This window comes from Oncorhynchus mykiss, chromosome 12 (genome assembly GCF_057628025.1).
Source record: "Oncorhynchus mykiss isolate SJ-2025 chromosome 12, ASM5762802v1, whole genome shotgun sequence".
Classification (NCBI taxonomy): domain Eukaryota; kingdom Metazoa; phylum Chordata; class Actinopteri; order Salmoniformes; family Salmonidae; genus Oncorhynchus; species Oncorhynchus mykiss.
The window spans coordinates 81,839,266-81,855,859 of record NC_143033.1 but is presented as its reverse complement, the minus strand read 5'-3'; the positions used below and the strand labels follow the sequence as shown (position 1 = coordinate 81,855,859).

Genomic DNA, 16,594 nt, shown 5'->3' with positions numbered 1-16,594 from the left:
GGAGAAAATGTTACAGGCATCACTCCATCATTATTTGATGATTTCATTATGCAGATGGAAGTGAGACTATCCGGTTTCTGAAAGGGGGAAAAGAGGTCATCTGAAGAAAACTACTTTGGATGAATAACATTCTATGAGAGTCTAGGAATGGCTGATGTGTGAATCTGATAGTGTGACTGAACCTGAGCCGAGTGACTGATATCTAGAGATACGGGTGGACATGACATTGACACTAATAGACAGACCTGAGGGACCTGTTGGATGACATTTACCTGCACATAGCCTGGGTGTGGTGGACACACAAGCTCACGGACACACACACACATATGCCATGCAGGCCCACACAAACAAAACAAAACTGCACTTAGAAATACATCTCTCCGTATACATAAACACACTATCCCACAGAGACAAGTCTGAGTTGCTGCCACACAAGGCAGAGTTCTCTCCACCCAGGCCCTGACTGAGTGAGTGTTTACTCAGCCCCTGAGTGCTGGAATGGGAGGAATGGGCACCAGAGAAACCACCTGAGTCAGGGACCTTAACACACTCCCTCTCCATGACAGCCTGACCCAAACACACCCAAACACTGGGGCCACTATGGACACCTAGCACACACTGGAATGTTGTGCTGTTTCACTCTGAAATGGACTAGCTTTAAATGTCAGTATAAAGTTTTATTGATATCCCATATTTAACCTCCACAGAATTGCCCCAATTAGGCACATTTGGGCAGACTTAATACATCATTTTGAACAGAAATGCAATGGTTCGTTGGATCAGTCGAAAAATTTGCACATACACTGAAATTGCGCCTAACCTGGAAAAAGACATTGTGAACCTTCTCTTGCATTTCAAAGATGGTGGGGATGATGATCTTTTACAAGATCTAATGTTTTATATTCTCCTACATTCATATCACATTTACACAAACTTCAAAGTGTTTCCTTTCAAATGGTATTAAGAATATGCATATCCTTGCTTCAGGCAGTTAGATTTGGGTATGTAATTTTAGGCGAAATTGAAAAAAAGGGTCCGATCCTTAAGAGATATTTCAGACCTGTGTGACTCAATGCATGAAATGTGAATGAAACAAAGGGAATAAAATAGTCCTAGTTTTATTAGTAGTTTTATTGACTAATATTGATAATAAGCTACATCATTGTGATGTGGTGAGCTCATCTTTCTCCCCACAAACATATCAGTAGTAACATTACAGGCTACTAACCCTTTCCTCTTTGCTGGTGTAGTGTAGTGGTTGGTTAAGTGTGTTAGCATGGTGTTCTGCTGGTAGGGAACTCTAGCAGCTGGCAGCAGGTCCTCTTTTATCAGCTCAAACTGACCCACATTTCACATTTCTCACGGGGGATACATATCTCACACTGCAGACATCAAAGCCCTCAAGCCCCCTGACTATGAAATTATAAAGCCATTTAACATGGAGTCGAGGATCAGAAACACAGCTTTCACTGGGTTACTTACGAAAGAAATCTTTCTTCACCAGGTTTTTGGCACAGAGGACTGAAAGAGAAGAGGAGAATGAGGTGTTATTTTTAATCGTTGCCGATAGACATATTACACACTGACAGGCTGTTGTGATCGTGTGGTTACATCACTGCCAAGGGAGAGAGGTTATGCAGGGCTGAAGTGATACACTGCTGCTCAGGGAACTGAATCAAAAAGCGCTCCATCTTGGATATGGATAACCCTGGCTACATTACATAAGCAGCAAGAGCATTTATTTTATAATGTGTAATGTAAGACAAGTAATGTGACTTTTAGGTGATAAAAGAAAACACATGAACATATATCTTTAGCCAGACTGGATTGTGCTAAACCCTATATCTCCACATTTGAGTGTGTGTACTGATCATAAGTCATTTCCAAGATGGCGTAGCAGTCAGACGTCTTTGTCTTCGTCTTGTCGTGTCCCTTGTATATATATTTTTACATATTTTTCTTCGCATATCTTTTAAAAATATTTTCCTAAATCTCAACTTCTAAATACTCTCCTGCAACCCGCCTCACCCAATGTGGCGTGGATCTGCTTTTTTAAAAGTATTTCTATTTACTTTGGATCTGGAATCCCTCAACTGAAGCTAGTCAGCTAACTAACCACCTACCAGCTATCAGTTAGCAAACCATTGCTAGCGGTCATCAGCTAACCTTTAGCTCGGAAAGCTATCGCCAGTTCGAACAACGTGACTCAAACCAGAGCATAACGGACCTATTTCTCTCCATATCCCTGGATTCCTGCCGCAAACTCTTGAACATTTTAATCTGGATCTTTGCAACTAGCTAACCGCAATCCCGGGTGACAACTCCTGGCTAGTGTTTCCATCACGGAGCAAGCACCAATTAGCCTGAAGCTAGCCCGGCCAGGGCTCCTGTGCTACCACCGAAGCCCACTCCTGGGCTACAATATCCAGACCCCTTCTTCTACTTCTACCGCTAATTGCTAGCTTGCCTGCCCCGGTCTGCTAACTGCTAGCTTGCCCGCCCCGGTTTGCTAACTGCTAGCTTGCCTGCCCTGGTTTGCTAACTGCTAGCTTGCCCGCCCCGGTCTGCTAACTGCTAGCTTGCCAGCCCCGGTCTGCAAACTGCTAGCTTGTTTAGCCCCGGCCTAATAACTGTTAGCTAGTTAGCATCGGCCTGCTAACTGTCTGAATCGCCGTGTCCCCAGTCAGCCCAACCACTCACTGGACCCATATGTTCACTTGGCTACGCATGCCTCTCGCTAATATGAATATGCCTCGTTCATTACTGTCCTGGATAGTGATTACTGGCTTGTTTCACTGTAGAGCCTCTAGCCCTGCTCAATATTCCTTAACCAACCATGTTGTTCCGCCTCCTACATGCGATGCGATGACATCACCTGGTTTAAATATCTCATCATTACTCAATGCCTAGGTTTACCTTCAATGTACTCACATCCTACCTTACCTTTATCTGTACTAGAGGTCGACCGATTATGATTTTTCAACGCCGATACCGATTACTGGAGGACCAAAAATAGCCGATAACGATTAATCGGCCATTTTTATTTATTTGTAATAATGACAATTACAACAATACTGAATGAACCCTTATTTTAACCTAATATAATACATCAATAAAAATAAATTTAGCCTCAAATAAATAATTAAACACGTTCAATTTGGTTTAAATAATGCAAAAACAAAGTGTTGGAGAAGAAAGTAAAAGTGCAATATGTGCCATGTAAGAAAGCTAACGTTTAAGTTCCTTGCTCAGAACATAAGAACATATGAAAGCTGGTGGTTCCTTTTAACATGAGACTTCAATATTCCAAGGTAAGAGGTTTTAGGTTGTAGTTAATAAAGTATTTATAGGACAATTTCTGTCTATACCATTTGTATTCCATATACCTTTGACTATTGGATGTTCTTATAGGCACTTTCGTATTGCCAGTGTAACAGTATAGCTTCCGTCCCTCTCCTCGCTCCTACCTGGGCTCGAACGAGGAACACATCGACAACAGCCACCCTCGAAGCATCGTTACCCATCGCTCCACAAAAGCTGTGGCCCGTGCAGAGCAAGGGGAACAACTACTCCAAGTCTCACAGCGAGTGACGTTTGAAACGCAATTAGTGCGCAACCCGCTAACTAGCTAGCCATTTCACATCGGTTACACCAGCCGAATCTCGGGAGTTGATAGGCTTGAAGTCATAAACAGCGCAATGCTTGAAGCACAGTGAAGAGCTGCTGGCAAAACGCACAAAAGTGCTGTTTGAATGAATGCTTACGAGCCTGCTGCTGCCTACCATCGCTCAGTCAGACTTCTCTATCAAATATCAAATCATAGACTTAATTATAACATAATAACACACAGAAATATGAGCCTTTGGTCATTAATATGGTCGAATCCGGAAACTGTAATTTCGAAAACAAAATGTTTATTATTATCACATATACCCTGACTCTGCGTGCAATGAACGCAAGAGAAGTGACACAATTTCACCTGGTTAATATTGCCTGCTAACCTGGATTTATTTTAGCTAAATATGCAGGTTTAAAAATATATACTTCTGTGTATTGATTTTAAAAAGGCATTGATGTTTATGGTTAGGTACACGTTGGAGCAACGTCAGTCCTTTTTCCGCAAATGCGCACCGCATCGATTATATGCAACGCAGGACACGCTAGATAAACTAGTCATATCAACAACCATGTGTAGTTAACTAGTGATTATGATTGATTGATTGTTTTTTATAAGATAAGTTTAATGCTAGCTAGCAACTTACCGTGGCTTCTTACTGCATTCGCGTAACAGGTAGGCTCCTCGTGGAGTGCAATGAAAGGCAGGGGGTTAGAGCGTTGGACTAACGTTAGTTAACTGTAAGGTTGCAAGATTGAATCCCTGAGCTGACAAGGTACAAATCTGTTGTTCTGCCCCTGAACAAGGCAGTTAACCCACCATTCCTAGGCAGTCATTGAAAATAAGAACGTGTTCTTAACTGACTTGCCTAGTTAAACGAAGGTGTAATTCTTTTTTACATTTTTAAAAATATATTTTAAATCGGCCAAATCGGTGTCCAAAAATACACATTTCCGATTGTTGTGAAAACTTTAAATCGGCCCTGATTAATCGGCCATTCCGATTAATTGGTCAACCTCTAGTCTGTACACTATGCCTTGAATCTATGCTATCGTGCCCAGAAACCTGCTCCTTTTACTCTCTGTTCCGAATGTGCTAGACGGCCAGTTCGTATAGCATTTAGCCGTACCCTTATCCTACTTCTCTGTTCCTCTGGTGATGTAGAGGTTAATCCAGGTCCTGCAGTGCCTAGCCCCACTCCCCAGGTGCTCTCATTTGTTGACTTCTTTAACCGTAAAAGCCTTGGTTTCATGCATGTTAACATTAGAAGCCTACTCCCTAAGTTTGTTTTACTCACTGCTTTATAGCACACTCTGCCAACCCGGATGTCTTAGCCGTGTCTGAATCCTGGCTTAGGAAAACCACCAAAAACCCTGAAATCTCCATCGTCAACTATAACATTTTCTGCCAAGATAGAACTGCCAAAGGGGGCGGTGTTGCAATCTACTGCAAAGATAGCCTGCAGAGTTCTGTATTACTATCCAAGTCTCTACCCAAACAATTCGAGCTTCTACTTCTAAAAACTCACCTTTCCAGAAACAAGTCTCTCACTGTTGCCGCTTGCTATATATAGACCTCCCTCTGCCCCCTCGATACCATATGTGAATTGATTGCCCCCCATCTATCTTTTGAGCTAGTGCTACTAGGTGACCTAAACTGGGACATGCTTAACACCCGGCCATCCTACAATCTAAGCTTGATGCCCTCAATCTCACACAAATTATCAATGAACCTACCAGGTACAACTCCAAATCCGTAAACACAGGCACCCTCATAGATGTCATCCTAACTAACTCACCCTCCAAATACACCTCTGCTGTTTCCAATCAAGATCTCAGTGATCACTGCCTCATTGTCTGCATCCGTGATGGGTCTGCGACCAAACGACATCACTGTCAAATGCTCCGGAATAGATATTGATTGGAATAGATATTGTCCTTGGTTCACTCCAGACCTGTCTGCCCTTGACCAGCACAAAAACATCCTGTGGCGTTCTGCATTAGCATCGAATAGCCCCCGTGATATGCAACTTTTCAGGGAAGTTAGGAACAAATATACACAGGCTAAGGCTAGCTTTTTCAAAAAGAAATTTGCATCCTGTAGTACTCAAAAAAGTTCTGGGACACTGTAAAGTCCATGGAGAATAAGAGCACCTCCTCCCAGCTGCCCACTGCTCTGAGGCTAGGAAACACTGTCACCACCGATAAATCCACAATTATTGAGAATTTCAATAAATATTTCTCTACGGCTGACCATGCTTTCCAACTGGCTACCCCTACCCTGGTCAACCTCCCGGCACCCTCCACAGCAACGCGCCAAAGCCCCCACCATTTCTCCTTCACCCAAATCCAGATAGCTGATGTTCTGAAAGAGCTGCAAAATCTGGACCCCTACAAGCCGGGCAAGACAATCTGGACCCTCTCTTTCTAAAAAATTATCTGCCGAAATTGTTGCAACCCCTATTACTAGCCTGTTCAACCTCTCTTTCATATCGTCTGAGATTCCCAAAGATTGGAAAGCTGCCCCGGTCATCCCCCTCTTCAAAGGGGGTGACACTCTAGACCCAAACTGCTACAGACCTATATCTATCCTACCCTGTCTTTCTAAGGTCTTCGAAAGCCAAGTTAACAAACAGATTACCGACCATTTTGAATCCCACCGTACCTTCTCCACTATGCAATCTGGTTTCAGAAGCTGGTCATGGGTGCACCTCAGCCACGCCCAAGGTCCTAAACGACATCATAACCGCCATCGATAACAGACATTACTGCACAGCCGTATTCATCGACCTGGCCAAGGCTTTCGACTCTGTCAATCATCACATTCTTATTGGCAGACTCGACAGCCTTTCTCAAATGATTGCCTCGCCTGGTTTACCAACTACTTCTCTGATAGAGTTCAGTGTGTCAAATCGGAGGGCCTGTTGTCCGGACCTCTGGCAGTCTCTATGGGGGTGCCACTGGGTTCAATCCTCGGGCCGAGGATTCACTCTCTCTCTTCACTGTATACATCAATGATGTTGCTCTTGCTGCTGGTGATTCTCTGATACACCTCTACTCAGACGACACCATTCTGTATACTTCTGGCCACCCCTTGGACACTGTGTTAACTAACCTCCAGACAAGCTTCAATGCCATACAACTCTCCTTCTGTGGCCTCCAACTGCTCTTAAATGCAAGTAAAACTAAATGCATGATATTCAACCGATCACTGCCCGCACCTGCTTGCCCGTCCAGCATTACTACTCTGGACGGCTCTGACTTAGGTATCTGTAGTTGTCCACATATTCTAGGTGTCTGACTAGACTGTAAACTCTCCTTCCAGACTCACATTAAGCATCTCCAATCCAAAATTAAATCTAGAATCGGCTTCCTATATTGCAACAAAGCATCCTTCACTCATGCTGCCAAACATACCCTCGTAAAACTGACCATCCTACCGATCCTCGACTTCGGTGATGTCATCTATAAAATAGCCTCCAACACTCAACAAACTGGATGCAGTCTATCACAGTGTCATCCGTTTTGTCACCAAAGCCCCATATTTTACCCACCATTGCGACCTGTACGCTCTCGTAGGTTGGCCCTCGCTTTATTTCTACTTTGCACACTCTTCCACTGCAAATCTACCATTCCAGTGTTTTACTTGCTATATTGTATTTACCTCGCCACCATGGCCTTTTTTTGCCTTTACCTCCCTTATCTCATCTCATTTGCTCACATTGTATATAGACTTATTTTTCTACTGTATTATTGACTGTATGTTTGGTTTATTCCATGTGTAACTCTGTGTTGTTGTATGTGTCAAATTGCTATGCTTTCTCTTGGCCAGGTCGCAGTTGCAAATGAGAACTTGTTCTCAACTAGCTTACCTGGTTAAATAAAGGTGAAATAAAATAAAATAAAAATAAGCTGACAATCAGGTGATGACTCAATGACATGAGGAACTCTCCTGTTCCGCTCCAGAAAATAGACCCACATCAACATGCTTTATAGCTATAGTAGTTGATTAACAGCAACTCAACCAAGAAAGTAACTTGAAGATAGTGTATATGGGCACATGTTGGCGACATGCTGAATCATAAGGCATTCGCACATGAATTCAATATACTCTTCCCCACAGCAGCCAGCCTGCAGCAGCAGAGTAGTAGATTGGGCAGATCCCCAGTGAGAACCATGGAGGGGCTGCTGAGGCAATGAGGCAGAGACACTTAAACACCCTCCACTGGGCCTGGATGAACGGCCACCTGGGTGTCTGGAGCCACCGACACACACTCAGTCACTTACTCAGCCCCAGTCCAAGCCCAGTCCCTCTGGTCCGCTTCAGTACAGACACAGCCACAGGCAAGAATGGCCTTTCTATTGTTCTTCAATTACCTTTGTGTATTTGGTCGATGTATTTTTTGGGCCATCCCGGTCACATCCTACTGATCAAAATCCACCCACTATGCTCACTACCAGCGCCGTTCAATACCACCCCCATAGACGCCAGCTGCGGTGCGACAGCCGTCCATAGCTGCCATGTGAGTCGATTTCAGATCTTTGAGAGATGAAATCTGTCTCTTGTCTGGCGGGCTCCGAGGCAGTTTGTGTGTCTTCTCTCTACAGAGACCTGCTCACATGCAGGTGTGTCCAGACTTTACTTTGCTAACAAAAATAAACAAAGGCAGGCCCATAGGGGCAGACAGCAGCCTAAGCCATTGAATCTACAACCACCGCTATTCATCTGCCCCTCCCCACCCACCCACAGCCAAACACAGGGAGAACCACAGTGCTTACACTGCATGTGAAACATAACCTGACTCCTAAATCAATTTAGGTCTGAGCTGAAACAACGTATGAGAGGGAACAGAACACCATTTAAGAGTGCCATGGACTGAATTAAACACACAAATCACAGACCGCAGTGTGAAACACAAACATCTACACATGGTGTTTACTGATACACTCAGCACACACAAAGGGTTTCTGGGTTTAATGAAAATTACACCATTAAGATGGAGAGGGAGAAAAATAGGTCTTAACCGAATCTAAACCCTCTTGGGGGATGGGAATGGAGAACATGCTCGACAGACGAGGAAGAATTTATTCCAGCAAACATCCATGGGAATGTGTTCCGTTCCAGTAAAACCCACCTCATTACTCAAACATCTGGTATGCATCTCTCTCAGTCAGTCTCACACACCACAGGCCCCTGAAAGGGTCCACAACACCTCGCACTGCACATCCGCTCTAGCTCCAGTGATCTAATTAATTATTTACAGGCAGAGAGGTGTGAGAGAGAGAGAATGTCGGGGTGTGAGGTGCTGTGAGGGGGTGAGGAGTTGTAAGAATCAGGTAACAGCACTCTGTGATATCACTATTCAGGTCTGGCTTCTTTTACAACCAAATACGGGCAGAACGACATACGCTGGGTCCTGACAACTAGCTACATAGTGTGTTTCTCAAAAATAGATGATTTAATCAACAGAAATGGACTCTCAAAGCTGGTAATTTTCTGTATTTTCACAGCTGCAGCGGAGCAAAGCTACAGGAGATGGACATGAACAGTTCAAACGTTACAGGGAGTCCCAGTGAGAAAGGGCAATGGTGAGTCTCATGTAGCCAAATGTAAACTGGCAGAGAGGAAGAGGGAAGAGAGAGGAGGCCGGTGACACAATAGGCCTGTCTGACTGTGGTAGTGAAATGACACATCACGGAACACCAGAACTTGCAGTAATGTCCCTCTGACCGGGACATGAAAACCAACGGGCCTTCTGTAAGCATACATTAAACCTAGCCATCAATTCAGCAGGAAAACAACACAACACTTATACATGCAAAATATAGAACAGGCCGAATTATAGCCGAGCACAGCAGACCCAAGACAAAACCACTGAAATTACAGAGATAACCGGACAATGGCAGCAGAGAAGCCAATGCTGAGATAGACTGCAGCACATGAATGGAGCACCGGGCAGCAATCATCATCCAATGTAAGCCAACCATCAGAACATGAGAGGAGTTCTCATTATTATGGCCCTGTAAAATCTGCGATGAGGAGAACGGGGATGGAATCACAGTATCCAGACTAGAGTTCGACCGATTATGATTTTTCAACGCCGATACCAATACCGATTATTGGAGGACCAAAAAGGCCGATACCGATTAATCGGCCGATTTTTATTTATTTATTTGTAATAATGACAATCACAATAATACTGAATGAACACTTATTTTAACTTAATATAATACATCAATAAAATCAATTTAGCCTCAAATAAATAATGAAACATGTTCAATTTGGTTTAAATAATGCAAAAACAGAGTGTTGGAGAAGAAAGTAAAAGTGCAATATGTGCTATGTAAGAAAGCTAACGTTTCAGTTCCTTGCTCAGAACATGTGAACATATGAAAGCTGGTGGTTCCTTTTAACATGAGTCTTCAATATTCCCAGGTAAGAAGTTTTAGGTTGTAGTTATTATAGGACTATTTCCCTCTATACCATTTGTGTTTTCATTAACATTTGACTATTGGATGTTCTTATAGGCACTTTAGTATTGCCAGTGTAACAGTATAGCTTCCGTCCCTCTCCTCGCTCCTCCCTGGGCTCGAACCAGCAACACAACGACAACAGCCACCCTCGAAGCAGCGTTACCCATGCAGAGCAAGGGGAACAACTACTGGAAGGCTCAGAGCGAGTGACGTTTGAAACGCTATTAGCGCAGGCTAACTAGCCAGCCATATCACTTCGGTTACACCAGCCTCATCTCGGGAGTTGATAGGCTTGAAGTCATAAACAGTAGAGGGAACACCCCCCTATCCACATCGATGGAACAGTAGTGGAGAGGGTAGCAAGTTTTAAGTTCCTCGGCATACACATCACAGACAAACTGAATTGGTCCACTCACACAGACAGCATCGTGAAGAAGGCGCAGCAGCGCCTCTTCAACCTCAGGAGGCTGAAGAAATTCGGCTTGTCACCAAAAGCACTCACAAACTTCTACAGATGCACAATCGAGAGCATCCTGGCGGGCTGTATCACCGCCTGGTATGGCAACTGCACCGCCCTCAACCGTAAGGCTCTCCAGAGGGTAGTGAGGTCTGCACAACGCATCACCGGGGGCAAACTACCTGCCTTCCAGGACACCTACACCACCCGATGTCACAGGAAGGCCATAAAGATCATCAAGGACATCAACCACCCGAGCCACTGCCTGTTCACCCCGCTATCATCCAGAAGGCGAGGTCAGTACAGGTGCATCAAAGCTGGGACCGAGAGACTGAAAAACAGCTTCTATCTCAAGGCCATCAGACTGTTAAACAGCCACCACTAACACTGAGTGGCTGCTGCCAACACACTGACACTGACTCAACTCCAGCCACTTTAATAATGGGAATTGATGGGAAATTATGTAAATATATCACTAGCCACTTTAAACAATGCTACCTTATATAAATGTTACTTACCCTACATTATTCATCTCATATGCATACGTATATACTGTACTCTATATCATCGACTGTATCCTTATGTAATACATGTATCACTAGCCACTTTAAACTATGCCACTTTGTTTACATACTCATCTCATTTGTACATACTGTACTCGATACCATCTACTGTATCTTGCCTATGCTGCTCTGTACCATCACTCATTCATATATCCTTATGTACATATTCTTTATCCCCTTACACTGTGTACAAGACAGTAGTTTTGGAATTGTTAGTTAGATTACTTGTTATTACTGCATTGTCGGAACTAGAAGCACAAGCATTTCGCTACACTCGCATTAACATCTGCTAACCATGTGTATGTGACAAATAAAATGTGATTTGATTTGATTTAAACAGCGCAATGCTTGACGCACAACAAAGAGCTGCTGGCAAAACGCACAAAAGTGCTGTTTGAATGAATGTTTACGTGCCTGCTTCTGCCTACCACTGCTCAGTCAGATACTTAGATACTTGTATGCTCAGTCAGATTATATGCAACGCAGGACACGCTAGATAATATCTAGTAATATCATCAAGCATGTGTAGTTAACTAGTGATTATGATTGATTGTTTTTTATAAGATAAGTTTAATGCTAGCTAGCAACTTACCTTGGCTTACTGCATTCGCGTAACAGGCAGTCTCCTTGTGGAGTGCAACGAGAGAGAGGCAGGTCTTTATTGCGTTGGACTAGTTAACTGTAAGGCTGCAAGATTGGATCCCCGAGCTGACAAGGTGAAAATCTGTCGTTCTGCCCCTGAATGAGGCAGTTAACCCGTTCCTAGGCCGTCATTAAAAATAAGAAGGTGTTCTTAACTGACTTGCATTGTTAAATAAAAGGTATATAAAAATAAATACTAATAAAAAATGTTTAAAAAAAATACAGATTTCCAATTGTTATGAAAACTTGAAAATCGTCCCTAATTAAATCGGCCATTCCGATTAATCGGTCGACCTCTAATCCAGAAATTAAAACAGAATTCAACCATATAAATTGTTTTACTGAATTTAATAGGGAATCAACTAAATGTACTGAAAATGTATTAATTTGAGCAAGCTTATAATAAGACATGAACAGAATACATCAGTGATATGTATTTCCTGCAACTTTCTGAAGAGTTAACGAGAATTCCCCATCTGTGTATGCGCAGTGAGTGCGTCTACCACTTTTTGTAGTCGTTAGCGATGATGCTAATGAAAAGTATTCTGGTAGATGGAAAGGCTTTCCAAAAAACCTTCTCAATAAAATGTTAACTACAAAGTAACCTATGCTTAAATGGATTATTTGCATCAATCTAGTGCGTATTTATTCCATGTGTAACTCTGCTTTGTTGTTTGTGTCGCACTGCTTTGCTTTATATTTGCCAGGTTGCAGTTGTAAATGAGAACTTGTTCTCAACTGGCCTACCTTGTTAAATAAAGGTGAAATAAATCAAATTAAAATTTTGTTTCACAAATTCTACCATCACATACACCACAAAAATAACACTAAATAATAGCCTCTTGCTATGTGCTACACCCCAAAATCTCAAGTGGTCTCCTGATGTGGTTTAAGCATTGTTGTGGACTTACAACATCCAATTTAGTTGTTTTTCCATTTTAAAAAAAGTTTGATTTGGAGAGTGAAAACCAGAAAAAAACAGGGGAAAACAAAAACCTTGAAAAACTAAACTGAGAATATGGAATTAGGCAACAAAAAAAAAAAAATTCTAGGGACCTACATTACATACAGACAAGCGTAAACTCAGACACCATGGGCCAACTGCCTGTCCTTCAGTCAATATATAGCCTAACCACCAATATAAGTGGTAGGATAGGTAGGTCAATGTTATGCAGGTATTGAGCAGATAATCTGACTGATCACATAGTAAACTAGAGTGAAGACCGGCTGTAAACTATAATGATGTACACATATTTCCGTGAGTCCGGCCCTGACTGTCTGATGGGTTTCCCCGGAGAAGGGCAGCTAAATTAACCTACCATGGCTAAATATGGCGGGCTCCAGATAATGTTGCTGGTTGACCCCAGGAAAGGGAACGCGTGGTCAGATAGGGCTCTATGCCAGCGGCTCAGCAGGCTTCCCCTTTGGATGGACGGATAGACTGACTGCAGTAGGAGCCCGGAGATGGACCTGCTAGACGGTACACAGTGTCCCGGTCCACTCTTCAGGGGTGTCACCCCTTATGGAAAGGAGGGCTGAATCGCTCGGCTCTGCTTTATACTTTTACAGGGAGAGGATTCAGAGAGTTATTGACTCTTACATGAACACAAAGGGTTATGGGACCCTTGGTTTGTACCTCACTGTCACTCATTCGGGACACATTTTGGTTAGTTAGTGATTTCAAGGGCTCTTTCCCATGGTAGCGGAGCACTTGCCTCTCGTGTGTAAATCTGACTGTCAAACAGCCACGTTCTTAAATGTTTCCCCGGTGATGGTTGTTTAATACTTCTCATGGTGTTACATACACTACATGACCAAGAGTATGTGGACACGTGTTCGTCGAACATCTCGTTCCAAAATCATGGGCATTAATATGGAGTTGGTCCCACCTTTGCTGCTATAACAGCATCCACTCTTCTGGGAAGGCTTTCCACTAGTCCATTATTCCTCCTCCAACAAATTTTACAGTTGGCACTATGAATTGGGGTAGGGGACATTCTCCAGGCATCCACCATTTCCAGATTCATCCGTTGGACTCCCAGATGGTGAAATGTGATTCATCACTCCAGAGAACGCATTTCCACTGCTCCAGAGTCCAACGGCGGCAAGCTTTACACCACTCCAGCCGACGCTTGGCAATGTGCATGGTGATCTTAGGCTTGTGTGCGTGCGGCTGCACAGCCATGGAACCCCATTTCATGAAGCTCCAGACGAACAGTTATTGTGCTGAAGTTGCTTCCAGAGGCAGTTTGGAACTATGTAGTGAGTGTTGCAACTAAGGACAGACGATTTTTACATGCTCCGCGCTTCAGCACTCGGCAGTCCCGTTCTGTGAGCTTGTGTGGCCTACCACTTCGCGGCTAAGCCATTGTTGCTCCTAGACGTTTCCACTTCACAGTAACAGCCATTACAGTTGACCGGGGCAGCTCTAGCAGGGCAGACATTTGATGAACTGAAAGTCACTGAGCTCTTCAGTACGGGCCATTCTACTGCCAATGTTGGTCTATGGAGATTGCATGGCTGTGTGCTTGATTTTGTACACCTGTCAGCAACGGTGTGGCTGAAACAGCAGAATCCACAATTTAAAGTGGTGTCCACATACTTTTGGTGAGATAGTGTATTTACAAGTAGTTTCTAAATAGAAAATAACTGATGGAGGATCTGAATGTAGAACAAGGAAGAGAACTGTGGGGGGACAGTCAGAGAACCATCCTGGAGAAAGAGAATGGTTGCACATCCCATCTCGCCAACACAGAATATTGCATTAAACGGTCCATAAGCCACTGAAGAAACAGAGCAAACACCATATCGCTGACAGAAATATGTTAGCCATATGATCCAACCTACGGAACACCCCCATTTAATCTACTTTCTGTCATGATAGCTTTGTTTAATGACATACAGTTAAATGAGTGTCCCCATTTCCTGCCAGCACACAGAATTCTTTAAATGTATAGGAAGTCTGTCCTGATGACAGGAGCCTTCCCTAAGAAAAGGAAACCGGCCAGCTTGCACCTACAGGGCGGCATCGTAAATCTATTTTTATTGGTCACGCCGGGCGCACTTTCTCATACTCACACACTGACAAATATATAGCTCTCTCTATCCAGGCACATAAACATGGCCACACACACACATTTCAAGCATTTCGCTACACCAGCAATTACATCTGCTAAATATGTGTCCAATTAAATTGGATTTGACACACACGTAAATATAGAGAACGAAACGTCATGGGCACTTGCACACACAGACACAAAAAGCGCTACACTCACAATCCTGGGGAAAAAATTTAGAAATGTAAAAAAACATTATTTTGGTTAGTTAGAATCACATAATCTATTTCCCATGTCCACTTTTAACAAAATGCTGTTCTCAAGGAGTTGCGTTTTTTGTACAACCGAGTAATGTACTTGCCAAAATGAATAAGGGTTTGATTGGGAGGGAGCTAGCTGGAGAGTCAAAAATGGTACAAAAAAGTGACAATTCTAACCAATTCCACCTTATTGCCCATGTGGAAGGGTTTTGACTGGATGGAATACAGCTTTAGTCCTATTTTTCGTAACGGGTTAGGAGAACTTACACAAAAGGTTAGGAGAACTTATGCAGCAGGTTAGGAGTATTAACATAGCAGGTTAGGAGAATTAGGTTAATGTTAGGAAAACTTTTCTACTTTTGACATTCATTTGGCAAAAGCAGTTTCCCTTCTAGCCATGACTATGCGGAAGGAGAAATATCAGCCTTATCCAAAACCCACCCCTGGTGCAAAACTAATTTTCCAAACATTTCTCACCCTGTCTGCCCCTACTAAACACTCCGGAAAAACATCACGTAACCCTCTGCATCTCGGCGCATCTTAAATCCTCAGTCGCCATAGCGACGGCGGTATCGAGTCAAGGCTGAGAGAAGGGTCTCTCTGTGTGTCTGTGTTTCTCATTCTGGTCGCGCTGCCGCCAGCTCAAAGACCCAACGACTGCAGTGTGACTGACAGGGAGGAAAGACAGCACAATTGAGCTGCTCACAACAGGAGAGGAGTAGGCTAATGAGTGTTGACATTTAAAACTATGAATACAGTAATGGAGAAGAATACCACACACAAACAAAAACACTATAATAGAGGTGGGCTCAGAGGCATTCCTAATTGTTGTATAGCAGTGGAATGAGTTGAGTGTGGATATGACAGAGTGGACAGAGTAGACTTGTAGTGTACAGTTATTCAATCGTGTCAGCCTTGTACCAGACGTGGCGCTGCAACATCAGTCAACTAAGGCATCTGTGGGGGTGACAAAGTGAGTAATAGCTGCTGTATATCACAGCTTGAACGCTAATGATAACCACGCCGCGCGCTCCTTCCCTCCATCACCAGGCTGTCCACACAGCCTTCATAGGGAACTGGCATCACATGCAACTCTGATAAATGACAAAAGCCTTTTAGGCTAACATATTCTACATTTACTCCACATTCTTATCTAAATGGCCCACAACCAAACAGCTGGAGAGGAATTTGAAGCTGCAGCTGGAAACACATTCAGAAACCCACCCACACACACTCGTATGACCCATGAAGCCTCATCTCTTAATATCCTGTTAAAGATGTGGTATCACTTAATGTCCTCCTACAAGCCCTGAGTCATTGGCACCAACAGGAACAGTTGTGTATCCTCCTTGTGTCTGACAGTCAGTCAGTGGGTTATTAGTCACATCATAGGTTTCCAAATCACAGGCCAAACTAGGTAGCTTCCCCAAAGGGGGGGGGGGTGTCAGCAAACACCACAACCTCCTGGCTTTCTCGGTCAAAATCAATGAACAGATAGGTTAGAGGCAGGCAGAGACCTTGAGTGTA

General features: G+C 43.5%; 1 protein-coding gene across 4 annotated transcripts in view; it reads right to left on the bottom strand.

Moving 5' to 3' along the window:
* The window catches only part of LOC110538510 (E3 ubiquitin-protein ligase SMURF2), a 63,037-nt gene that overhangs the window by 28,485 nt on the left and 17,958 nt on the right, over window positions 1-16,594 (bottom strand). For 2 of the 4 annotated variants that reach the window (XM_090193675.1, XM_090193674.1), the window contains exon 2: window positions 1,483-1,521. In XM_090193675.1, the coding sequence (XP_090049801.1) occupies window positions 1,483-1,521 (39 nt within the window). Of the gene's footprint in view, window positions 1-272; window positions 1,522-16,594 lie in introns of those variants that run through there. The other 2 variants (XM_090193677.1, XM_090193676.1) reach the window with 2 other exon arrangements.